The sequence below is a fragment of the Cololabis saira genome, chromosome 15 (genome assembly GCF_033807715.1).
Source record: "Cololabis saira isolate AMF1-May2022 chromosome 15, fColSai1.1, whole genome shotgun sequence".
NCBI classification, from domain to species: Eukaryota; Metazoa; Chordata; class Actinopteri; order Beloniformes; family Belonidae; genus Cololabis; species Cololabis saira.
This window is the reverse complement of record NC_084601.1, coordinates 2,385,517-2,413,021: the sequence shown is the minus strand read 5'-3', so window position 1 is coordinate 2,413,021 and position 27,505 is coordinate 2,385,517. Positions and strand designations below refer to the sequence as shown.

General features: G+C 42.5%; 1 protein-coding gene across 1 annotated transcript in view; it reads right to left on the bottom strand.

Moving 5' to 3' along the window:
* Positions 1-27,505, bottom strand: part of ext1b (exostosin glycosyltransferase 1b) — a 197,799-nt gene that overhangs the window by 80,261 nt on the left and 90,033 nt on the right. Inside the window, exon 2 of the mRNA XM_061742107.1 lies at positions 2,089-2,182. Coding sequence (XP_061598091.1) covers positions 2,089-2,182 — 94 coding nt within the window. The remainder of the gene's footprint in view (positions 1-2,088; positions 2,183-27,505) is intronic.

The window sequence follows — 27,505 nt, the reverse complement described above, 5'->3', positions numbered from 1 at the left end:
GAACTCGTGCTCACCGCTGGCTTTTACTACTTCCAGCTGTCTCAGCGTTCAGAGGATGAAGCACTGACGACACTCTTCGTGTCCTTGCGTTACAGCACAGATCGGACCAGAACCGACCTCTCAGTGAGTGATCCGGGTGAGCTTGGTCATCCAGAGGGTTTTTTCTTCATTAGTGATCCACACACTACAGAGATCCACCTGAGGAGGAGATGGGGGGCGCAATGCACCGCGGCGCACCGTAATGCACCATTAGGGGCGGGCCAGAGACGGGCCAAAGACGGGCCAGCAGGGCTACCAGCCTGACCGCAGGAACAAGAATGACTTTCTGCAGGACAATTGAGGCCACGTTGCTGTTAGTGAGGTTAAGTTTTGTTCCAGCCTAAGCGTAAATGTTGGAAAGCTGCAATTTGCCAAGGATGAGAAATATGGTCCAGGTTGTGATGAGTGAGAGGTGAAATAGCTGACTAGACCTCCGTCATGGCATGGATGACTAGCACATATGTGAAGAAGCACATGTGTAGAAAAGGGTCATTTGAAAAAAAAGAATGCAACAACATGATAAACATGGATCTCCCCTCCATTGGACTGTTACTGGTGTCAGTTTTATTTAATCTTTTAAACACACTGGTTTGCCAGTTAAGAGACTAAAACGAAAGAGTACATCTAGTACATCTTGCAAAAATTAGGAAAATCCTCTCGCAGAGTGATGCAGAAAAACTAGTTCATGCGTTTGTATCTTCTAGACTGGATTACTGTAATGTGTTGTTAGCAGGATGTCCAAGTAATTTGCTGAATAGGCTCCAGCTGATCCAGAATGCAGCAGCACGAGTACTGACAGGAATCAGCAGGAGAGACCACGTCCCTCCAGTGTTAGCGTCGCTCCATTGGCTACCCGTAAAATTCAGAATCCAATTTAAAATTGTATTACTTGCGTATAAAGTCCAAAACGGCTTAGCTCCGTATAATTTGCAAGACCTGACAGTGCCTTATGTTCCTGGCAGAGCTCTCCGTTCTCAGAGTGCAGGTTTACTCGTAGTTCCTAGAGTATCTAAATGTAGATTTGGAGGGCGGGCGTTCTGCTATCAGGCACCATCACTATGGAACCAACTTCCAATCTGGGTTAAGGAGGCTGACACCACCTCCACCTTTAAAACTAAACTTAAAACCTTTCTGTTTAGTAAAGCCTATAGTTAGTGTTTAGTAAACCTCTAGCTGGTGTTGGGTAAACCCCCCCCCCCGGTCATCCCGCTGCTGCTTCCACCTGCCTGCTGTGTGCTGCTGACGTCCCTGACTCCCCCGGTCTGGCCTTCGGCAGGAGGGTCCCCCGTTATGAGCCCGGTCAAGGTTTCTTCCCTCCTAAAGGGGAGTTTTTCTTGCCACTGTTTGGCTTAAGGTTTTTCTCCCACTAGGGGAGTTTTTACCTGCCATTGTTTATGTAATAATTACTCAGGGGTTTATGTTTAGGTTCATGTTCTGGATCTCTGGAAAGCGTCTAGAGGCATCTGTTGTATTAGACGCTATATAAATAAAATTTAATTGAATCGAATCTAGTGTATGAGGTTTGTACTAACAAAGAGGGGAAAAAAGTTCAGTTTTTGTGTTTTTTTGTGATTTTTGATTATTAGGGAGACCATAGTTTTTTGTTTTTTTTTCCTCTGTTTTGGGGATCTTCATGTCATGTCTAATCATAAAAACACAGCTTGGATGACAAATGATTTTGTGCAGGTTTTGTAACTTTGCACAACTGCTGCATGCATGACAACTATACAACACACTGACGGAAAAACCCAAAACACATTATTTAATCAACTATTTCCACCAAGTCAGACAATAGTTTCACTGTGTATCTGCAAAGTTAATGTGTGGGTTTAAAAGGCAAGAAGAAGCAACTAATTTTCTCAAACAAAGTCTTCCTCGTTTTTATTAATAAAACTATTAGTCTGAGAACTAACCGGCAGAATGAAAGCAGAGGATGAGTGCAGGACGTTGTTATTTTACGTTCGTGTAACACTGCTGGTGTACTTTTACAGCAGATGTTGTGGTGTGTTGTGTGTGTGTGTGTGTGTGTTGTGTTGCTGCTGATTTTACCTGCAGCGCCTCCAGGAAGCGAAACGAGCCCAGCCGTCTTCCACGGGGAACCAAACAAAACGTGGAATTGTGGAGCATCTCCTTGTAGTCGTATCTACAAACACATCCCAGAAAAACGTGGAGTTAGTTCACAGATACACATGTTTAATGGAAATGCAGTATGTCCTGCACTATCATTTGCTGAAATGAGACTTAACTTTCATTCAGATATTCACATATACTAGTTCAAAAAAGTATCAAAAGCACCCAAGAGTGGAAGATTTTTTTTATTGTGCACTTAGAGAAAAAAGTCGAAATGTCGAGAATATTGTTGAAATACAATTTCGAGAAAAAAGTTGAAATTTCGTGAATAAAGTTGAAATTTCGACTTTTTTCTCGAAATTATACTTCAACAATATTCTCGACATTTCGACTTTTTTCTCGATATTGTACTTCAACATTAATCTCGACTTTTTGACTTTTTTCTCGACATTTCAACTTTTTCCCGACATTTCGACTTTTTTCTCAACATTTCGACTTTTTTCTCAACATTTCGACTTTTTTCTCGAAATTCTACTTCAACATTTATCTCGACATTTCAACTTTTTTGTAGCATAATAGCATAATGAAAAAAAAATCTTCCTCCTCTAAAATATTATTTGTATTTTTCTCCTGCCTGGCCCTAATACTTTTCCGTACTCTCACACACCTTTGCAAACCACCATCCCTCTTCTCCTCTTTTTTCCCAGCAAACCGGAAGCTACTGCTCCCTCCCTTCCTCCCCTCCCACATCCATCCTCCTGTTCATCCCCTCATCTCTCCAGCGAGCTGTGTCTCATTGTTCTCCAAACAGGGTGATCAACCCTGCCAGGGTAATGAGCTGAGAGTGACACCTGCCCCACCACACAGCTGGCTCTGTGTGTGTGTGTGTGTGTGTGTGTGTGTGTGTGTGTGTGTGTGTGTGTGTGTGTGTGTGTGTGTGTGTGTGTGTGTGTGTGTGTGTGTGTGAGAGAAGAGAAACAGATTGGAAAGAGTAACGATGTGCATCTGTGCATCAGCCTGTGTTCATGGTAGTTTCCATGTTTTGACAGGTATGCATTTAAACTTTATAATGCTATACTGAAAGAATTTATGAAAATATTTAAATGCTGAATGTTTTTATCCTTTTCCCTCCTCAATCTCACAATACTTTTCAACTCATTCAAAGCCTTTCATATTTGTTTCTTGCCCTCTGTGTCCAATATGAATGAATGAATAAAGTTTATTCAGTCATGACAACACAACAGAAAAACAACACCAAAAAACATTGTGCACAGCGTTAACATTTCACACAAAACCAATAATCACGTGTTGAATAATGACTGAAAAGGCAGAAGCAAACTGCTTATTAAAGCCTATCCTTTATTACCAACTTTCTTTTTGTGGCTACCGACCTCCAGAAAACCAAAAAGAGAATAGAAAAGCAAAGAAACATTAACAGATAGTTAATCGCACTTATAAGCTTCCAAAATAGCTTTACAAACCATTTTCTTAAAAACCAAAGGAGAATCACATGTTTTTAAATGTATGTTGGCATCATTCCAGAATTTAACTCCAGTAATGGAGACACGTCTCCTTTTCATACCTTTTTTAGCTTTTTGTACAGTAAAATTGCAGACACCTCTAAGTTTATAACGAGTCTCCTGAATTGAAAAGAACCAATATCCCTTGCGAAATATCCCTTGTCTGCTTTTTGTCTTAACCCACGTGAGACCAGTTGTGACCACTGGAAATACTGGGGACAGTGACCCAGAGGAGGCTGCAGGAGGCAGGACACGACAGAGGAGTTGTGCAGAAAGTGTTTTGTTGTGTGTGGCCGCATAATAATCCGTAACCACAACCATTCCTGCATTCTTATCAGAGCTGCAATAACGGCCACAGAGTGGAAAACAATGTACTGGCAGGCCAAAGCAAAGAGGTGGAAAAGTGAACTGATGTAGGAAAGAAGGGAATGTGTTAGGTCTAATATTTCTCCTCTTTTCACAGTACTTCACTGATTAATATGAAGTCTGTTTTAAGTAACTGTCACACAGATTTTTTGGCACGGCCACTGCAACTATCTTAAACCACAAAAACTTGCTGGTGGAAACTTATAGTAAATGCATTTCAGGAATTTTAGACAAGTTTCTGTTACTTGGGATATTGTGCGAAACAAAAAGGAACACTTCCTCCCAAACTACTTTTATAAGGAAGGAAAACTGGAGAAATATGGTGTTTTCATAACAAACTGTTGATGGAAACTGCTCCTCCTTCCTCTACATTTACAAAAATGTGTCTGTCTGTTCAACAAAAAAAGAAGACAAAATTATAGTAAGAATCTCTTTAAGACTATTGATATGATTTTTTTCAAGTAATTATTGAACCTACTACTGTAAGAAGGGTTCATCATCTTGTAAGAAGGTGCAGAAAAAATATCTGAAAATGTGCCCTAAAAGGTTGTTTACATTTGGGGTTAAAAGACTCATGAGGCAGAAAATCATTTCTCATTTAACCGTAACCTGTACAAGGTGAAGGTTATTGGCTGCACGCACGCACGCACGCACGCACGCACGCACGCACGCACGCACGCACGCACGCACGCACGCACGCACGCACGCACGCACGCACGCACAGTGCTCTATTGATGATGCTATGGGTGTAGCTGGTGCAGAGGGGTGACAGTGATTGCTGATGCTGCTTTGGTGTTCCTGCGTATGGATCCAGCTGACGGGTCAGAGCTGGAGCCAAGCTCTTCATTCTCTCTTGCCCTCTGTCTCTGCTGCACACACACTGATGTCTGATGTCTCAGGCAGGACGCTGCCCCTCGTCTCTTCTTTAGCCCAGCTCTAATAATGCACGGGGACATGACAGCCTGTGATAATTCTGCATCCATTCCCGCCTACATGCCCGGTGCTCATACAACCCGGTTCCAGCGCAGATTCCCAGCCCGGTGCAGGGCGAGCAGGGCGAGCGGGCGACAGCTGCACGCCCTCACATCGACGTTCCGTCACCTGTCCATGGAGATGAACAAGCTAATCTTGGCCCATCATTTTTGCAACAGCTGCCTTGTGAGGTTGCTGTGCGTGTGCGTGTGTGCATGTAAGTAACTGCCCACCAGCCAGACCGGCTTCTGAATGCAGGGAATAGAAATGTGGAGTCCAACATGCAAAAAACCAGTAGGAAGTTTAGGCTGAGGAATGCAATGTTCTCCTGTTGCACAGTCAATATCACGCAAACTTCTCTATTTGTCTCCAATTCACCTTCAACATGACTCCACTGTTCTGCAACTTAACTTTAATGGCTGTTGTTCTGCTAGGAGGAAGGTTTTTATTTTAAAGCGAGTCTGGGGTTGAGGAAGTGTCCTAACCTCCACCGTTTCTCCTTTGGTTCCCAACTTTTCTTCCTTGAGCGTCCTGCAGGACTATATGCAGGGTTCAGAGGTCATACTTTGCTTTTGTCATCTTTTTCCCCTTTCTCTTCTGAAATAAAACATCTTTTTCAGGTTTGTTTCTGGAGAAAACCACCAAGCAAACAGCTTGACTGCATTTATTTCCACTTCTGTGACAAACAAGTACAAGAAAAAGGCGAGGCAGGTTGGTGATATCGGTGCGGATGTCGCCTAGCGGAAGGAATAATCACACATTTTGAGAACAAGTGAAGTGGAGCATGTAGAAAAAAAGGTAAGCAGACAGTAAACAAGGTTTCATGCAATAACCCGTGTGTAAGAGAGAATCTGGAGCAGTTATAAAAAAACACTTTTCCAGTAGCATAGACGAGACGCTACACCGTTGCCATGGTGACCTGTCATTAAAGCAATACAAAGGAGCTTTTGCATTTGTCTCTGCAGGTGTAGAGATTACTGTAGGTCCATCTCACTTCTTATTCTTATTAGGATTCTTGTTCAGTCACTTCTTCTGTCATTACCTTGGGGAGTCTCTAGATTGCTTCTGCTAAGACGTCCACTGTAGTCAGAGTTTCTAATAGCCAGTATTATATATATATATATATATATATATATATATATATATTATATATATTGTTGGCCATCTTTGTTGATATGTGACATTATTTTTTCTCTTTTTCACAGTACTTCACTGATTAATATAAAGTCTGTTTTAAGTAACTGTCACACAGATTTTTTGGCACGGCCACGGTACCAAAAGATCACAAGAACAGTGGTTATGCAACTATCTTAAACCACAAAAGCATGCTGGTGGAAACTTATAGTAAATGCATTTCAGGAATTTTAGACAAGTTTCTGTTACTTGGGATATTGTGCAAAACAAAAAGGAAAACTTCCTCCCAAACTACTTTTATAAGGAAGGAAAACTGGAGAAATATGGTGTTTTCATAACAAACTGTTGATGGAAACTGCTGCTCCTTCCTCTACATTTACAAAAATGTGTCTGTCTGTTCAACAAAAAAAGAAGACAAAATTATAGTAAGAATCTCTTTAAGACTATTGATATGATTTTTTTCAAGTAATTATTGAACCTACTAATAAATAAGAAGATTATGTAAGAAGTGTTCATCATCTTGTAAGAAGGTGAAGAAAAAAGATCACACACACTGTAGTCAGGGCTTCTAGTAGCCAGTATTATATATATTATATATATTGTTGGCCATCTTTGCTGAACAGTGACATTAAGCGACACACAGCTGTTGCAAGACACGAGACAGGAGTCTAAAGTTACTTTAGGTGCTTTTTGCTAGTAGGAACTGAATACAACGGATCCTAAAAGCAGTCAAATATTAATTCAAATGAAACTGAAAGTGGTATTTTTGACATGGGAAAAGAAAAAATATCCCTGGTGTCACTTGAAATATGGACTTAAACTTGAAATGCAGATTCTTTAAAAAAAAAAAAAAAAGAGTCATCCACTGGCGTTAAAGCACATTCATTAAATGCAGCATAGAAATTTGAACATTTCCACTGTAAACTAAATAAAATATCAAGACAAAATAAAAAACAATGTAGGGCAAAGCTGTTCAAATAAAACCTTCAATGTTTTTGGCCAAGAACACCAGTGACCTTGATAATACTCACTGTGCCTAAAGCTGTGCATGGAAATCAGAATAAAAGACACAAGATGTGACAAAATAATTGAATAAATAAATAGTATAACGTGGAATAATACGGCTCAATAATCGCAGATTATCTAATAAGCACTCGCTGGGTTTCCTCCTGTTTCTCTGGTGCCACACAGGCAGAAACAGATGCCTACGCTGGCCAGGCCCTAAAGGCTGAATTACGGTTCCGCGTTACACCAACGCAGAGCCTACGGCGTAGGGTACACCGTTGATTTAACGCAGAACCATAAACCAGCCTTAAGCGTGGAGCTTCAGGGTGATGGAAACACAAAAGCCCCGACCGGTCGGACCGTCTTCCAGGAAGCGGAGAGAAAGAGATCCTATTTGCTGCTTATTGAAACTGTTGTTACATTATCCTTCCTGGACCGCTCTCATGTCTCCCTCTTCATTCTCTCACTAATTTCTTTGACTTGTAAAGTGGGTTTGTGTGCGAGGCCGTGAAAGGTGTGTGGTGGAGCGACGATGCCCACGGCTACACCAGAGGGATTTCTCTGTTCTAGAATACAGCAGGATTGGGGGTTGTGAACTAGCGAGGCTTTGAAACAGAGAATTGGATTAATACTTGCTTTTAAAACGATACCTGTGTCTGCATTTGTCATGCAAATACTTCCCCAAACAGTTTAAGGGGCAGATTCTGGCAGTAATTGCTCATATAGTCCATAAACACAAGTGAGTAAAGTGAAGCATATTGTTATGAGCATTCCCATGAGAGCAGGACAGATGTGCAGGATGTGCAGGATAAGTGCTCTCACTGAGGCCGTGGAGAGTGTGTGTGTGTGTGTGTGTGTGTGTGTGTGTGTGTGTGTGTGCATGGGTGCGTGTGTAAAAATCAGGGGGGATGGTGGATTTGATCATATGGAGACAGATAATTTCTGCTGATTACAAATAATATAATATATTACAAATAATAGCAGTGACCAAAACACCTGCAGAAATACTGCAGGAATGACATAGCAGCAGTTAAATACAGCCTTCTGTAAGCTTTAAATATCCACTGGGCTTACATCAAATACATCAAAACACAACAATAAAAAACACTTTTCTGAACTTATCAATATGACTCTGTCCTTCACAGGATAAGTAAAATGGATCACTGCAAAAACTCACAATCTTAACAAGAATATTTGTCTTATTTCTAGTTAAAATGTCTCAGTTTAGTAAAAAAAAAAATCTCATTACACTTAAAACAAGACTCATCACTGGAAAAAACAACAATTTTCACCTGTTTCAAGTAGATTTTCACTTGAAATAAGTAGAAAAATCTGCCAGTGGAACAAGATTTTTTTTGCTTGTAATGAGAAGATAAATCTTGTCCCACTGGCAGATTTTTCTACTTATTTCAAGTGAAAATTTACTTGAAACAGGTGAAAATTGTCAAATAAGTTATTTTTCTGGTGATGACTCTAAATGTTGAAATAGCAGTAAAACCACATTCATTGATGAAATGACATAAGGGATGGAAAGGAGGGATGTCAGTTTTACAAGGGGGATGATTTGGACCGTTTTTATTTCAGGGGGGGATGATTTGGGCCGTTTTTATTTCAGGGGGGGATGATTTGGACCATTTTTATTTCAGGGGGGATGATTTGGACCCTTTTTATTTCAGGGGGGGATGCCTTCCCCCTTCATACCCCCTCAACTCCAGTACTGGTTGTAAACGTTTCAGGATGATAATGTGTGCGCGTGCACGAGTGGGACAGATAGAAACCTCTGTTGCCTTCAGGTGCGTTATGGGCCCTCACTCCCATTGTCGCCGCGCATCTTCTCTGTCGCTTTGACGATAAAAATCACAGATATGTGAGCGCTTCTCTGCGATAACATCCTGCTGTGTGTGCGTCCATGTCCTCCATCTCCGTCCCACCACTCACTCAGCTGACTAGCCGGCTTCATTAGCGCCGATTAGCCTGCCTGTGCTAATTCAAATTAACATCGTAACATGGAAAAGTCACGGACGTCCGCTTTGGGCAAACAAAATAGGTTGTGTGGGATCAGACCCGTGATGAGCCTGAGGTCTGCTGTTACTGCCACATTCAAAAGCTGCACGTATAAATATGTGGCAGAGACACCTAGAGAGCAGCTGCTGCACCGAGGGTCAGTGAACGCACCACGCAGCGTTCCTGTTGGAAAGAGACCCTTTACCATTAAAGTGGATGTGAAGTTATCCCAATGTATACACATTAAACGCAAGACATTCTGCAGTTTTTATTTATTTTATCTCACGCCGAAAGCTACGGAAGAGTATTAGGGCCAGGCAAGAGAAAATAAATTTGAGAGTGGAAGATTTTTTTTTGTTGTGCACTTCGAGAAAAAAGACGAAATGTCGAGATTAATGTTGAAATACAATACAATTTTGAGAAAAAAGGCGAAATTTCGTGAATAAATTTCGTGAGTAAATAAACTTTTTACTCGACATTTCGAGTTCAACATTAATCTCAACTTTTCAACTTTTTTCTCGACATTTCGATTTTTTCTCGAAGTGCATAATGAAAAAAAAATCTTTCTCCTCTAAAATATTATTTTTTATTTTTCTCCTGCCTGGCCCTAATACTCTAACATAGAAAGCTTTAGTGTGAAGAACCTGTATTTCAAAAGTCTCAAGAGGAAAAAAAAAAAGAAAAAGATATAGAAATCACCACCACAAAAGACGACCACAGAAGTAAAAAATAAAATAAAGGCATCATGTAAAGACATTTGAAGAGTCTCCAGAACTAATGTATGTCCCAGCTAACCAGGACGGACTCGTCCAGACTGATGTACTGACATTATGATCCAGATGAGACTCATCACAACACCACTGCTGTTATCACAGATGTGTCGGGAAATAAAACAGACCAGGACGTGTCGGGAGTTCAGATCATCACATTTGATCCCAATAAACATTATTTCAGCTGGCATAAATGAACGCTGTTTTCAATTGGGAAGCGGAAACTAAACTTAAGAAGCATATGTGGGCTATTAGTTATCCTGACCTAAGTGGGAATAATCCTGGAAATAAAGCCTTAACGTGCCAGGCCCTTTGCCAGGCCTTTCATGGTGTGTTATTCCCTCCCTCCCTCCCCCTGTTATTTCCCTTCACTCTCTCCGGCTGAATACCGACCACCTACCGTCGCACGACAACATCCTTCATGAATATGAAATTCTAAACTCCCTACTCGCATACGGGACACAATTTGCTGCAGAGCATCACGTTTCTGCTGGCGAGCTGAACCTTTCAGAACTAGTGTATCACGTCTCTCTCTGCTGCCAACACATGAACAGAACTCTTCACCCTGTCCCTGGAAATCCCCTGGGACTGCATGAATTCTTAAGTAACCAGGTGTGAGAGATTTCTGAGATGTTACGCTGCTTTCATGGGCTCTACTAGATCCTACTATTCAAATGAGAGCTGGGCAGCCCGTGTAGCCGCAGGTGGTTGGGGGGGGGGGGGGGGTTATGGCAAACGCCCAAATAAGAATAAGACATGTCTACACATAATCTTAAAGAACGGCTCATTATCAGGCAGAGTCACACTTGGTACACTCATGCAAACTTCTGCATCAGCTGGGATTAGGATCGCGTCTCTTCCTTCCAGCTACGTTCCCTGATACCCCCGCCCCCCTGTCCCCGTGAGCAAGCCTGGATATTTCACAAATACCCCGATAACAAGAAGTCTTCCTGTCACGATACTAATTTGCGTTGACGGCTCTATCCTTGAAATCTTTTCAATTTGTCCTCTTAGATTATTTCCACTTCCCAACAGATGGGGGCAATTTTTCAGTCACATTCAGCGTCTGCACGGTAGTGGAAGTCCCTGGACCGCACGCACGCCCTCAAGTCTCTGACGGAGGGGAGCGGGGTCGACCTCGGGCCGTTCCCCGCTCTTATCTGGGAGTATTAGGGGGAATTTGTTTCCATGAACTGCTTGATGAGTGACGATCATGCTTCATACTCGCCTGCACGCACGCACGCACGCAGGCGATCAGGCGTGTAGCTCTTACCTCCAGTCAATGGCCCAGTCCCAATCCCCCCCCTAGTCCTACTTTTCATCCCTACCCCTTAATTTTGTGCGTTCCCGTGAGGGTAGTGGTGTCCCAATTCCTCTTTGCATCTAGGGCTAGTGGACATATCGAGGCTAGTGTGTATGAATCTAACCCTTCACAGCGAGGGATTTCAGATACTGACTCACCGACCGAGGGCTAGAGAAATTTCCCAGAATGTTTTACGTCATCATTTGCAGACTGAATAAAAAAAAAAAACATGGCGGATATTTCTAATTTTTTAGTGAATAAAATCAATATTTTGAGTTAGTTTCTGCATAAAAATGCGTTTTGATTACATTTCTAGTGAGAAATATATATTTTACTTAGTGATGCACCGATTGTTCGGTAACCGAAATTGTTCGGCTGAAAATAGCAAAAAAACACTTTCGGTGTTCGGTGGAATAAGTGGGAAAAAAACCGAACAATTAATAACGGCGTTGTAATATAAGGAAATAGAATGGCTAACATAACGGTTGCGCACCACAAACATAAATCTTTGGCCAACCAAAAAGTAAAGAATTTTACCAACATTCACCAGGAGGTGGAACCAAAACAGCATAATGCTGGGAAATTAAAAAATGTTCAGTTTTTTTATGTTCAATAAATATTTTCTACCTTGTAATTTGGTAAAAGATTTTTTTCTTTTAAAAGCATGCCTAAATCAAATTTATTTGATTTATGCAATGGTGAAAAAATTGGCAAAATAAATGAAAAAACTGCGAAGAACCATGTTCGGTATTGTTCCGTATTCGGCCAAGTGTTTATTGTTATTTTCGGTTTCGGCCACACATTTTCATTTCGGTGCATCACTAATTTTACTTTCATAATATTCACTCAGTGAATGTACATAATCACTCGCTTGCCCATTGTTGCGAAGTCTTTTTCAAACCTCGCCAGAATAAAGGATGGTTCCTGATGGCGTAGGTTACGCGGCGACGCGCGCCGTGCGCCGTACGCCCTACCCTACGACGTAGGTTCTGCGTTGATTTAACACGGAACCATAAATCAGCTCCCGAGCCGGCGGCTCTTCTCATCCCCCGAAAACTTCGGATCAAATTTCTTCACAGGCGTTATTTGGATAAACTGAGCCCAGGTTGGGGATCTTAACGGTTACTTTTACGCCTGAAAAAATATTAAAACTTAATAAAGTGTCATATTAACAGCGCTGAACAGCTGAAATTAAAACAGCTTTTAGCTCTGGGCTTCCTGATATGGTGTGACGTTTGTGCAAACGTAACTACGCAGTCGCTTACATACCCGAACGTAAACCACGCAGTGACGTAGCAAGTGGTGTCCCAATCCCTAGGGAACATTACAAGGGCCCTACGCCTGTGGCTTCATTTTTAGGGCTAGTGGTAGAAAGTAGGGGGTGTATTGGGATTGGCCCAATAACTGGCGCTACAATGTGATCTTGGAGATGAAGGTCTGGACTACGTGAATGCTGCTGGAGACCAGCTGTGCGTGGCTCTGCACGTCCAGATGGCCCTCAGGAAGCCCCACTGTGAGGCTAGTTCATGTTCATATGTGTGTGTGAGTGTGTGTAGATCCATAAGTGTGAGACAGTCTCCGATTTAGACATGTCAGCACATGCTCTGCGGCGGTCCCTTCTTAAACACTGACATGTTTTGTCATTAGAGACAGTGAAACGAGGAGTGTAGAGCAGGCCGGAGTCACCCCTCACTGAGACATCTCTCATCTCACACACACACACACAAACGCTACAATTCCTCATCACAGTCGCTGCAGGCTCTTTATGATATCTGAAAACATAAATAAATAAACCCTATATAATCGTGGTGGTCTCACACACTGCAGCGAGCACACACACACATTTAGACAGCCGCTGCATTCTGGTTAATATGCAGGAACAACACGGACACCAACCCCAACTATTTCCAAAGCATCACTGACCGTTACCGGGGTCCCATCTGCCGGCAGAGCCCGGCCTGACTCTCCTCCAATAGGTGTGGAGGAACTTAATCACATCTAATTTCTTGTCTACAAACGCGCTCTAATGTATCCCCACTAAAGACTCCTCTAAATCAAAATAAAATCCCCCGCTGCAGAGCCACCTGGGTCCCTGCAGACACCGCCACCAATCAGAGGACGTTAAGAGCCATAACTTCCAGAGTAAATGAGCGTTTCTGCACAGGTGGCGGCGCGTGTGCATCATAGACGTTCTCCACTTCAAATATAAAGTATCCCCATCTACAGTTATTAAAAAGGTATTGAATTGTACCTCTACTACTCTCAGTAAATTACAAAAATATATTCAAACAATAAACGTGTCTGAAGCCGTTGTCTATAAATGTATTTACAATCATTATAAACACGCAGGAGTTCATAAGCATCAGGTCGGTCAATCTTTTATACATCACTGATGTTGTTAACAAAATAGTAAAACAGTATCAACATAAACCCGTCTGATATAATGACAATGACAGGAGTAACCGTTAAAGTAGCATTACAGTGAAGAGTTAGTTATTTAAAGAGTCGGCAGTTTTTCAGAGAGTGATGGATTTTGGGTTGAGATTGATGGACTGATCAGCTGACGATCAGAATCAGACAGTTTCTGTGTGATCAATATTGGCCAATATTGATTGCTGAAATCAGCCGATACGGGATCGTATTGGTTTTCTGTCAGAATGAGCATGACACACACGGCCTTGAGAATGTTTGGTTATTTATTTCAGTCGTCAGTAAATGCATTATTCAAAAAAAACTTTGAATATTCAGAAGTTTTTTTTATTCTCCACACCAGTAAACGCATCATGAAAACACAGTCGCTGCACCAAGGCAACCGCCCCCCCCCCCCACACTATCTTTCCATTATTGATCAAGCTAATGCATGGAGTTGATTATACAGGACTGTCTCAGAAAATTAGAATATTGTGAAAAAGTCCTTTATTTTCTGTAATGCAAAAATGTCATACATTCTGGATTCATTACAAATCAACTGAAATATTGCAAGCCTTTTATTATTTTAATATTGCCTATCATGGTTTACAGCTTAAGAAAACTCAAATATCCTATCTCAAAAAATTAGAATATTCTGGGAATCTTAATCTTAAACTGTAAACCATAATCATCAATATTAAAATAATAAAAGGCTTGCAATATTTCAGTTGATTTGTAATGAATTCAGAATGTATGACATTTTTGTTTTTTTTAATTGCATTACAGAAAATAAAGAACTTTATCACAATATTCTAATTTTCTGAGACAGTCCTGTAGTTCTAATAACGAAAATTGAAATCAGAATCGGCAAAGGAACTGCATCCCGTGCGGTTCTCTTAATTTTGGAACGATTTGGAACTCTCTTTGCGGTCCTGCAAAAGCTAACTGACAAATATCCAATATCAGATTTTTAGCATATCCAGATTGTGGATAAAAGAAAGAAAAAACTAAACAAAATGTAACGTTCAATTTTTCCAAACTGCATACAAAACACATATGAAGGTAATTTCAACTGATTTAACTATACTATAATATTTCTAATTCTTCCTGGTGTCAGTCACAAACATAACACAAGCCACGTCTAGTGAAGGGGGAATCCTCCGTTAGCCGGTAGACCCGCTGAACTGACACACCGCTGCAGACAGCTGCTGCAAATCAGACCATATTCCAGTCATTATTTATATTCACTCGTCGACTCCTCCCCCTCCATTTCACTCCAAAGCACAGTCATGGTCAGAGAGTGCACACACTCAAGCACACACAGAATAATGTGAGAATGAGTTTGACATCAGCATCAAACACGGACTGTCAGCGCAGCGTGACACCGGAGAGCAGCGTGAGGTCGGAGATGCAGGCTGCTCCGTGTGTGTGTGTGCGTGTGTGTGTGTGTGTGTGTGTGTCAGAGAAGCTACAGCTGTCAATCACAGCACAGCGATACGCTACCCAGTGAGTTCATCAGCACCGTGTGTCAGTCACACCCTGAGATCCCATTGATTGTCTGTCGGCTCCGTCTGAGTCTGTGTTGCATGCGTGTGAGTGAAGGAGCAGATTTGGTCTTGAGAGAAACATCACAGAGAGCGGGAAACAAAGGACAAGAAAATAATGAGAGAAAGAGAGAGGACGAAGCGTCCACAATGATGCAATTATGATACAATTTGGATTCCTGCATTAATTATGCAAAAATATTCAAGAGGCACGTCAAATATTTATAGGCTCCTCAACTTCTCAAACTGTATTCATTAAGGAGCCAAAACTTAACCTGGGTCGTCTCATTAATCATGGATGAATGTCAGCTGGAGGTCCACATTCAGATTCCCCCCGAAGTGTCCTGCCATGTGCACGTCAGCGTGTCAGCGTGGATCTGTGTGTCCGTCTCTGTGATTATCCGTATGTGAGCTGCCATGTAGCTGCAGTCAGGGCCGACCCGTGACCCCTGACCCCTGAGCCGGCTCCTGCCAGCGGCTTAAACCTGCACATTACTATTCTGCTAGGAAAACCGTGGGTGGGGGCTGGCAGCCAAATCTGCCAGAGCTATCCATCATATATTTATGTTTTCCTGTGGAGGCGGTTTGCATGCCTGAAATGAAATGCAGGAGTGCACCAATTTCCAAAAATTAAAATGAAGTTTGGCATTTTGAAATACTGTAAATTATTATACGCCTGTCGGAAACAGAGAAGCAAGAGTTCAGTCACTCTTAGGTTCATTAGTGATTTTAAAAGGTCAATATAGACAACATGAAATCAAAGCTGTTGTTCTTAATTCATGGGTATGATGATTTTTTTCAGATGATGTAATGAAACCAAATGACCTCACTCACAAATTTAAACACTTGCTATACAGGACTGTGTCAGAAAATTAGAATATTGTGATTTTCTGTAATGCAATTACAAAAACTAAAATGTCATACATTCTGGATTCATTACAAATCAACTGAAATATTGCAAGCCTTTTATTATTTTAATATTGCTGATCATGGTTTACAGCTTAAGAAAACTCAAATATCCTATCTCAAAAATTAGAATATTCTGGGAATCTTAATCTTAAACTGTAAACCATAATCAGCAATATTAAAATAATAAAAGGCTTGCAATATTTCAGTTGATTTGTAATGAATCCAGAATGTATGACATTTTTGCATTACAGAAAATAAAGAACTTTATTACAATATTCTAATTTTCTGAGACAGTCCTGTAAAAGAAACGATCTGATACCCTTGAACAGTCGGATTCAGAAAACTGCCACACAACAACAACATATCAAAACAAGTATTTTCAGTGATTTTTATAACATGTTGAAATCACTGAAATCACATAGTGTTTGATTAATGTTCAACAGTGACAACTGTATTGTTGCCTTTGCTCATCCTTCTCTGTTTCTGTTTACTGATGAGAATCAGCCCTGGGCTCCAGCCGGTGTGTTTCAGTCTGATCACGCTCCTGCTGGGCCGACCGGGTCTGGTGTGACCTGAACTGAGGCTCGGCGGGGTCGGATCACAACACGTGGGTCAAAGATCACGTCGGCCACCGTCCGCAGGAACAAAGGGCAGGAACTCTGCCTTTTTGGTGGCAATTAAGGCCACGCTTACACATAGCCGGATATTTACAAAAACGGATATTTCCCCCTCTACGTTTTGAAAAATTCCATCATTTACACAAGATCGTTTTCAAAATCTCTTCATTTACACGAACCCGCATAAATACGCTGTTAAGGTGCTATGAGCAGCCAAACCTACAGGGGGCAGTGTAACGAGAAGATAAAGTCATGCTAGCCAATCAGAATCCTGGAAAAAAACATCAACAAATGACACGAGTAACTTCCAGTTAAGGCTGATTTATGGTTCCGCGTTACACCAACGCAGAGCTACGGCGTAGGGTACGCGGTGACGCGCGCCGTATGGCCATAGGCTCTGCGTTGGTATAACGCGGAACCATAATTCAGGCTTTACTTCCAAGATGAACGAGAGACTTTGGTTTGGAGTGACAGAGAAGTGGAGTTACTTTTAAGTGTGACTTTAGAATATAAAACTAGATACAAGAAAATATTGACGGTTACAAACAAATTGTAAACACAGGTCGCACTCATGACGCTGGTGACGTTTCTGTCTCATAATGTGACGTTTTGAAGACTAAATCTCCATTTCCCTCCGTTTACAAGCAAACGTGAAGACGGAGTTTTTGAAAATCTTTAGCCGGAGTTTTCAGAAATTATGTTTTTTGGAGACTTTGAGCTCCGTTTTCGTGTAAACGAACGGCCAAAATGCATGAATGCATCGTAGTGTTCTTGGGCAAGACACCTTACCCACCTTGCCCCGTGGGGGGTTATGTCTGGTCCCTGCGTGTCTTTAGAAGCTGCGATGTGCATTTTAGTTTTATTTCCTAATTAGCAGCTTATATCTCTGTGTCAATGCAAGGCAGCAAGGCTGCGTGTTCATCCAGTGCTAGAGTTTGATGAAGCCAAACTGCAGACCTGCTGCCCCCCCCCCAGGCCTCCCCTGCAGCGCTGCACCCGGCCGGCTGATGTGTGCTCACGCACAGAACAGCTGTTCCCCAGCGCTGTACGAGGAGGTCAGACGGAGATATGGAGGAGCTACAGCTGTGGCCCCGAGGCCTGTGGGAACTCGAGCAACGTGGGAGAGGCGAAGAGGCGAGGGGAAGGGTGAGAGACTCGGAGATTCAATGGGAAACGCTGAATTTACAAGCCGAGACAAGACGAGGCGCTCAAAGGGAAGCTGCGCAGCGAAAAAAAACAGCGGACGAGAACGCACAGCGGGGGGCGAGTGGGAATGAAAAGACAAGAGGGAAAAGGGGATGCCCCTCTGTGTTCCCGTCATGTGGAGCTGCTAATCCACAGAGACCAGCGGGCGACGGCCACCACGACATGTTTCTGGCCACAAGATCACTGCAAAGAGACACGGGTGGAGAAGCAAACGCAGATCCAGGGCTCCTTTCCAGAAACCTCCGCCGCAGTCCTTTAATTTAAGAAAATTAATCAGTTACACTCTCAAAAACAACGTTAATTTTCTGGCAGGGAATCGGCCTGCTGGTCAAGATTGCACAGCGACTTGAATAATGCCCCATTGTTGGAGATAATGGTTATTTCAAAACGGCACATAATGTGATAAGTCTGAGAAATAGCTGTATTTTTTGCACGGAGAATGATGAGCTGCGGTTGAGAGCGCGGCCCCGTTGCTCCGATAGAGAGAAACCAGCGGCGGCGAGGACGGGACTGACAGAGAAAACAAATAAGCCTCGCGCAACAAGAAAGAAATGGGCTCATCTCTCTGAGGTACAGAGGAAAAAACTACCGGGGCTGTTGTACACTGTTTCAGAGAACAAAAAAAAGTGCCTCATCTACGCTGGAACCCAACGATAAATCCCTTCTGCCTGACAGATACGGCACAAGAATAATATCTGCCGCAGGAATAATATTTGCAGCCCACATTATATTGAAGCGTGTGAGGGAACGGAGCGGAGGAGAGAACTGGGCCAAAAGCCAATTTATGGCTTTTTGCTGATCCCTCCAAAAAGATACAAAGACTGATGCAAGGTGTTACTTTGAGTCTTTTTTTAACGCTCCCTCTTCCACTCACTCGCAAACCTCAATTAAACATTGCAGATTCCCATCTGTGAAGCAACTGAACCTGAAATCATTAAAAGTCTGCACAGATTAAAAAGCAGCCGTGGGTGTAGAAACTAGAAGAAAAAGCAGGAACAGGAGGAGATGGAGAAGGAGGCGGGTCATCAGCGTTAGAGATGACCCCAATGACAAATGCTTTGACTGCCAGCTTTTTTAGATAAACTAATTGAACTGTGCAGATGGAAGTAGAGCTGGATATCGATTCAAATGTCAAGAATCGATTCGATTCTGATTCTTAAGATTCAGAATCGATTATCACCATTTGATTCGATTCGATATTGATTTGGGTTAGTGTTGCCTGGATTATATGACTGTAAAATAACTATTGAAATAATAATTTCACAATAATTATTGTGAAATAAAGAAATAAATAACTCAAATAGGCATTTCAATATCCATTTAAAGTCCAAAAAAAGAAAGAAATTGCAACAGCTCAAGCAGTAAACTAGTTATTTTATCTTGTCTGATTTATTCTGTCACCAGACACAGCTGGACATGAAGCACCGGCATTTTTCAGGTATTTCATGACAAACCGTGTCCGATAACAGAGAAACCAAACAAGCTATAGTAAATATAGATAATATGAACTTCATTGAACTAATATAACATTTAGAAATTTAAGCTGAAATGTCCAGCATTTTCTCTAAAGAAAAGTTAATTTAGTTCAGGAGTTTTCAAAACTACTGGGATTAAAGTTCACCAGGCAAAAATGTAATGATGAGAAAAAAAAAGAAAAGAAAATCGATCTTTAGACATACAAATCAATTTTTAGGAATTAATATGAGAATCGATTTAGAATCAGAAAATCGATTTTTTTCAACACAGGCCTAGATGGAAGAGATGAAGGACTGCATGCAAGGTTGTTCCACGTGCAGCATTTCTCTGTATCTTTACATAAAAATAAGAATATTGCAGGTGTGCGGTGTGTTCTGCTGGAGCGTGTGATGACGGGGAGATATAGTGGCCTAGCAACATGCCTGTGACGTACGGGGGGGGTGACTTCCTGCCAAATGATAAGCTGATGGTGATAGTTCCCAGCATGCAAACGTGCCGTATGTACAAGGGTCACACGTGAAAGTACACATCAAAATAAAAACAGGAAGCAGGGGTTGCTTCTGTAGGTGAAGAGGTTTTACGAGAAGAGCGCGGAGACGGGAGCAGCTGTTATCCCTGAACCATCTCATGTCTGCACGCTCCGTCAGAGCCCAGACATGTCTGTTGTCAGGGTGACACTTTAACAGCAGCCGCTGAACTTTATACATATGTATCAATGCTGATGGCAATGTTAAAGTCAAAAAATACAATGACAATCTTCTTCTGTCCTGTACAACCGTATATGTTGAGTGTGAGTGTGAGCGACTGATGAAACAGCAGCTTTCAGTCTGTGGTTAATGTGGTTGTAAACAGTCACAGGGTTCCCGTCACCAACACTTCCAGCACTCATGCCAACCCTTTCTTCTTTTTTTTTTTTGACTCAGATACAAAACAATTAACTTCAGCGTCATTACCAATTTTATTGCATTTAGATGTCACAGTTGGGACTGAAGTAAAAGAGGGATGCTTCTCATATACTGCAGCTTAGTTTGGATCCTACGTGGGCGTGACCATTCAGACCATCAGCATTCAAAAGCATCTATAGTATCACGTGTGCGTGAAGGTGCCATTCCTGCAGATGCATGTACTGGAACTCAGACGTGCCTGCAGTCAGATCCCTCTTCAGTTAAATAACACTTTATTAATCCTAAGAGGGAAATTACGTATTCAAGAAATCGCATTTAAAAAAAGATTAAAAATGTAGGTTTTGTTCTATTTGTTTCAAAAATGGGGCTTATTATACATTAAAAATGTGTGAAATGTAGAGCTGGGAGGCTGGAACCAGTGCAGCTGAAGGATCTGAGGTTGAAGAAATAGTTTAAAATGTCCAGCTTTAGAGCAGAAATAAACATTTACAGCCTGGTTCAAAGAAACATTTTGGTTTCAGTCGTTTGATTTCACACCCTGAGATGACAACTCTCCCAGAAGGGTTTATATCAAGAAATACATTTATTTCTAATGTGGTTGATAGGCAGTCGGCTCAGCCAATCGCTGGCCGTTATCACTTCATCAATTCATAAACCCAGTTTATCCCCGACCCCCAGTCTGGCCCTCGGCAGGAGGGCCCCCCTTATGACCCTGGTCCTGGTTTCTACCCCCTTATGATCCAGGTCCTGGTCCAGGTTTCTCCTTATGATCCAGGTCCTGGTCCAGGTTTCTTCCCTCCTAAAGGGGAGTTTCTACCTGCCACTGTTTATGTAATAATTGCTCGGGGGTCATGGAAATGGTCTCTGGAAAGTGTCTAGAGACAACTTTTGTTGTATTAGACCAGGGGTCGGCAACCCGCGGCTCTAGAGCCGCATGCGGCTCTTTAGCGCCGCCCTAGTGGCTCCTGGAGCTTTTTCAGAAATGTTTGACTTTTTTTTCCTTTTTTTTCTTCTTTTTTTTCCTTTTTTTCTCTTTTTTTTCTTTTTTCTCCTTTTTTTCTTATTTTTTCCTTTTTTTTCTTCCTTTTTCCTTTCCTTTTTAATCTCAACATTTCGACTTTTTTCTCAACATTTCGACTTTTTTCTTGACGTTTTTACTTTTTTCTCGAAGTGCATAATGAAAAAAGAAATCTTCTCCCAGTTATAACTAATATAATTACATGCAGCATGTGTTTCCTTCATTTTAAGGCTGATACAAGACTTTTCATTTTATGCGGCTCCAGACATATTTGTTTTTTGCGTTTTTGGTCCAATATGGCTCTAAAACATTTTGGGTTGCCGACCCCTGTATTAGACGCTATACAAATAAAATTGAATTGAATTGAATAAACGTCATGCTACGCAAAGCAGCCATGGGTTTGTATTAACCCACCGTCGGCTAAACGTCATTTAATTTAGCTGTGGAGTCGACATGTTAAACATGTTAAACGCTCCATCCCGCTGGAAACGTCTCTCTGGGGCAGATAACTTTGATTGACAGGCGGTGGGCGTGTCCCCGTTGGCTTCCCGAGCTGTTATGTATAGTCTATGGTCAGTCCTCTCTCTTTTCTCTTGCTTCCTGTCTTTCCTCAGTTTTTGTTAGTTTAAAAAGAAAAAAAAAGCCATAAATCTCTGCAGATTAAGTTTCTTCCTTGAAGACGGAGCTGCATATTATGATGTCAACGCTTACAAAACCCAAACAAAACATCTCGTTCACTGTCGAGTTCCCCCGTTGTTAAATTCATAGCGCAAATAATGCCCTCGTATAAGTGCAGGTTCAACGCCTCTCCAACAGGCAGGAGGAACCCGTTTATGCATCTTTTAAAAGCATTTGCTCACTTTAATAAACCTTCTGCTTCAAACATTTATGATATTTAAAGAAGAGGAACAAAAACTCAGCGGCATCTGTGTGATGCTGAGAAAGGTTCACGTCCTTTGCACAGAAGCAACATTATTGTCAGAAGCTGTCTCCCCTAATACAGTATGAATGAAGCAGGAGTGAACATGAAGAGACAGCTCCTGCCGAGGATCACTGGCTCCACACTTGAAGCTGAACAATACGCTCCTGTGAGAGACTCCTTCATGTTCTTCCAAGACCCCTTGTTTTCTTAGTTATAGTTCTTTTTCTTCCCCGACAACCACCTTTATCTGTCTTTCAAGGATGTGAGGAGGACAACAGAGGTGAAGAGTAACAGAAAAACCCTGAAGACATGAGCAACTTCTGACAGAAATGAAAGGGAGTGTGTGCCGTTGGATACGTCAAAGAGGATGATTTAAAACGCCTGTTAGTTTGGCCTTCTGTCTCAGTCTACTCCAGGTTCCACAGGTGTCTCCCAGGCAGGGCTGGAGATGGATTCAAATGTCAAGAATCAATTCGATTCAGATTCTTAAGATTCAGAATCGATTATCAAGACTTGATTCGATTCGATTCCGATATTGATTTGGGTTAGTGTTATTAAAACTGTTTTTTGAGCTGTTGCATGAATTATATGACTGTAGTTCTGCAACATATTAATACTAGTATTATATTGAGATTCAACAGCAAGTATTGCAGCTAATGATGCTGTAAGGACCAATCAGCTCCCAGAATGCTGATAGAACTGAAACAGAAACATCATGTGGGTCAGAATTACCAAACAGATCCAGGGAGGAAACAGAGACGGAGGAAATCGGTTTTAGTTTTTCCCACAATCCGTTTTTATTTGTTCCATTTTCGGTCTATTTTGGTTTTAAATTTTTGAGCATTTGGTTTTTAGCATTTTTTGCAAATGTAACCCCAAGACAGCTGGGAAAACGGCAAGCTGACTACAGCAACAAAAAGGCCTGCGTTATCAGCACTCTGCTCTACGGCAGCGAGGCTTGGACTACATACGCCCACCAAGAACGGAGACTGGCTACATTCTACATGCGAAGCCTGCGACGAATACTCGGCATTACCTGGCAGAAACGCGTAATAAACGCGGAGGTACTCTCACGTGCTGGCTTACCAAGCATGAATGCGTTACTGAAGCAACGGCGACTACGGTGGTTAGGACATGTCTCACGTATGGCGGATGGCCGTATCCCAAAGGATGTACTCTTTGGTGAGCTGAAAAACGGAAAGTGGAAGCTGGGTAGGCCAAATCTCCGGTATAAAGATGTCTGCAAGAAGGATCTGACTGTAGTACCGAACCACAGTGAAGGATCTGACTGTAGTACCGAACCACAGTGAATGGCAGAGGCTGGCAGCAAATCGTCAGGCATGGAGAGACACAGTGAAAGAGGCTATGGTAGCGGATGACACCGGACTTGCACAGAAACAAGCGTCAAAACGCCAACGCCGTCACGCTCCAAGTCTATTGCAAAGTGAAAAATATAAGTGTGATCTGTGTGGACGGATCTGTGCTTCACCAATAGGCCTACACAGCCACAAACGGTCAAGGAAGTGCACTGGCAAGCATCCATAGTCGATAAACGACTGACGGAGGCCACCGCAACCCCAAGACAGTATATAAAGTAATGAAATATAGACAATTTATGAAATTATAACCCAACACTTTAATGTTTTCATACCTTTAAACATATTTAAAGGCAAAAACATGGCACCAGTTATTCTCGTGTCCAACAAAACATTCCTTTCTTGGGGATAAACAAAAAAATAACCAAAAGTTGTAATTTAATGATGAAAAAAACATTTTTTAGGAATTAATATGAGAATCGATTTAGAATTGGGAAATCGATTTCTTCAACACAGACCTACTCCCAGGTAAAGACAAGCCACTTTCAGGCACATTTAAATGGGATGGGGGGATTCATTTCATGCTGATACATTCTGGGAAGAAGATAAATGTTAATGCGACTTGTGAAGGGGCCTTCGTTCTTTCTCTTTCCCTATTCCCTTTTCCATTAAGAAGCAGCCGTCTCAGGCATTTCTGCGGTGCAGTGAAGCGGAGAGCTGAGTTTCCCTGCTCGCACCTGTAACAGAGGAGTATTGTTGCCGGGGAAGCGTGACTTCGGTTACCGCACATTCCTGCCTCTCCTTTCCAAGACGGAGACATGCAAAGGTAAAGTGAGGTGGGAAGATAAATAAAGAGAATAAAGGGGGAGGACATTTTCACATTAAGAAATGACTTTGCATTAACGTCTCTCCCCCACCTGATGAGTCCTCCCTTCCCCAAACACGGTGGAGGAGCAGCATCGCCCGCCTGCTTTGTTCTGACTCAGCGAGCTCTCCGTCTCCAGCCTCAGACTGTAATTCTCTTCAATGGGACGCAGCGAGCGGCAGCTTTGTGTTGTTAGTCACCCGCTCCGAAAATGGCACACTTTCTACTTCCTTAAAGTCATAAACAATCCCAGCGCGGCTGCAGCTGCTGCCGCTGCATTAACCATCCGCGACAAATGGACCTCCGTCTGGCAGCAGCAGTCAACAAACACGGAGCTACGCCGAGGTTTGGTGCTGGTTAAACTCACACAACTCAGGCCACGCTCTCATTTATGTGCACGCAAAACACATGGCTCATACACACTTGGATTTCTTATTTTTTTGTGCATTCATTCAGTAAATAATTGCATGCATACATACTTTATCGTGCCACACACACACACACACACACACACACACACACACACACACACACACACACACACACACACACACACACACACACACACACACACACACACACACACACACACACACACACACACACACACACACACATCCAAAGAAATGGGACATCATGTAATCTCACAATAATGGATTTACATCCAACTGAGAGTCCAATTACCAAAGCTATAAATGCTAATGGTTGTACTAATCATAACAACGGCATCGTGCTTTGAAAGCGTTCGCTAGGACACGGTTGTCTCCTGCAACTGTGCAATGCAATTACAACTAAACACATAAACCAGGCAATTCCAGCTAATTTCACCTGTTATCACTCTCTCATCTACCACATCTACTACTGCTTTTTACTCTTCACTTCATTCCTTCTTCTTTAATACTTCTCTGCCTTATCATTTTAACAAACTGCAAGCACAATATTGTTGGGATAACGTGATGTACCAACTCTTTTAGCAGACAGTAACTGCAGAAACTGTCGGGTTAAGTCGGTTCGCTGAGACTGGTCAGAAACGGCAGCTGCTTCTTTTTTTCCTCCTGAGCTCTGCCGAGCTCGACTGTAGGCTGGCAGATGGCGACGTAGACGTGCAACTGAAGGGAAAACCTGGACTGGACTGCACATGACACATTTAAAGCATTTTAGCAGATGTGCACAAAAAGCTAATGCACATATGGACGAAAAGGAAGGATTTTCTACCTCCTTACTGTATTTCCTTGAGGGAATCATTGGCTTGGTAGAAAAATTGCTAAAGTAGACACTGGTGAATTTTCAATACCTCAAACTTTAGTTATATTGTTTTAATCTTTCTGTTTCAGAGTAAAAAGCAAGAAAATACACCAGCCAGGTGACATAAGGCAGACTTTAACATGCTTGCAGCCCATGTGGTCCAGTCCCAACACCAGAAATAAAAGCTTAGATAATGATTGGTTTCTTCTCTCTATCTTTATAAATCGAAAGCAAAATATAAATATGAGACACGGTCTCACCAGCTAAGAAGCTTAAGGTTTAAATTTCAAGCATGCCACCCTGTCTATTTACTCTCAAATGTGTTTACCTGTTTGTGTAAAGATAAAGAGTTGGTTTAAGCTTGACGTGGCAGAGCCAGGGGGCCGTCCTGTAGACATCGCTGCTCTGCTAAAGCACTCTTCATTTTCTGCAGTTTAGTCTCCGACAAGTAAACTTGTAGGTATTTTGCTGTATTTAGATTACATTTCACACTTCAGAGAGTTGGGCCGTGACTCCAGCGCGAGGGTGCGAGCATGTTCCTAACTCAAACTCACTAGTCCAGCGTCTGCAGGGTCCACATCCTTAACCCTGCGTTCACACTGAAAGCGTCAAAAATCTCCCGACGCCAGTATCTCGCTGCTTGGAGCGTTCACACTGAAAGAGGCATGTACTGTCAACGGCTGCAGTGGGCGGGGCTAAAGCTGCAGTGGGCGGGGCTAAAGCTGCAGTGGGCGGGGCTAACGCTGCAGTGTGCGGGGCTAAAGCTGCAGTGGGCAGGGCTAACGCTGCAGTGGGCGGGGCTAACGCTGCAGTGGGCGGGGCTAACGCTGCAGTGTGCGGGGCTAAAGCGACAGTGGGCGGGGCTAAAGCTGCAGTGTGCGGGGCTAAAACTGCAGTGGGCAGGGCTAACGCTGCAGTGGGCGGGGCTAACGCTGCAGTGGGCGGGGCTGGATCTGTAGTGGGCGGGGCTAAAGCTGCTGCAGAACTGGAGGGAACAATGGGAACAGCCTACACATATAGCTGCACATCTTCAGTTTCCTATTTCACCAAAGATCACACTTTGGGACGCCTTCTTTATATTTTAGCATTATTTCCGCGTAGATAAGAGTGAGTTTGATGCTCCTTAACAAGTTTGGTCCTGGATCAGCATCAACCGCCAGAGCCCGAGCTCCTAGTGAAGCATAAATCCACCTAGGCTGATTTGTGGTTCCGCATCACACCAACGCTGACCCGACGGCGTAATTTACGCGGCGACGCACACCGTACAGTGCGCGCCGCCGCGTAACTTACGCCGTCGATTTAACGCGGAACCATAATTCAGGCGAAGCTGCAGTCTGTCTGCGCTGATACTGACACACCGGGTCGGAGCCGATTTGGTCATGATGTTTAACCTGTGTTTTGTGATTAATAAGCACGGTTTTTAATTATTCTGCATTGGATCAATGTAGCAAATAAAATCGTTGGGACCATCCAGGGGACCCATCAGATACATGTTTCACATGAGCAGTTCAGGTAAAAACGGCAGTCAAATCAGCAAAATGTCATTTTGCTGGATGAAATATATTAATTCCTGATAAAATAAGTTTGTTAGTGCACAGCTCTGCTCATGTACACATGTGAATGAGTGTATGTTTGTGTGTACATGAAACAATCTGTATTGAGAGTTCTTGCTTCAGGAATCCCGGTCTGTGATTGGACGACGCCTTGGGGTCGTCGCTGCTCATTTGCATAAAAATCAGATTTTTCAACTTCAAATTGACGCTCTGCTCCCGACGGCTCTCGGCGCGCGTTTTCATAGAAAATGAATGGCAGCCGGCTGCCTATGACGCCCGTGACGCTTTCAGTGTGAACGCAGGGTTAATGGACGGTCTAAAGCAGTGGTTCTTAACC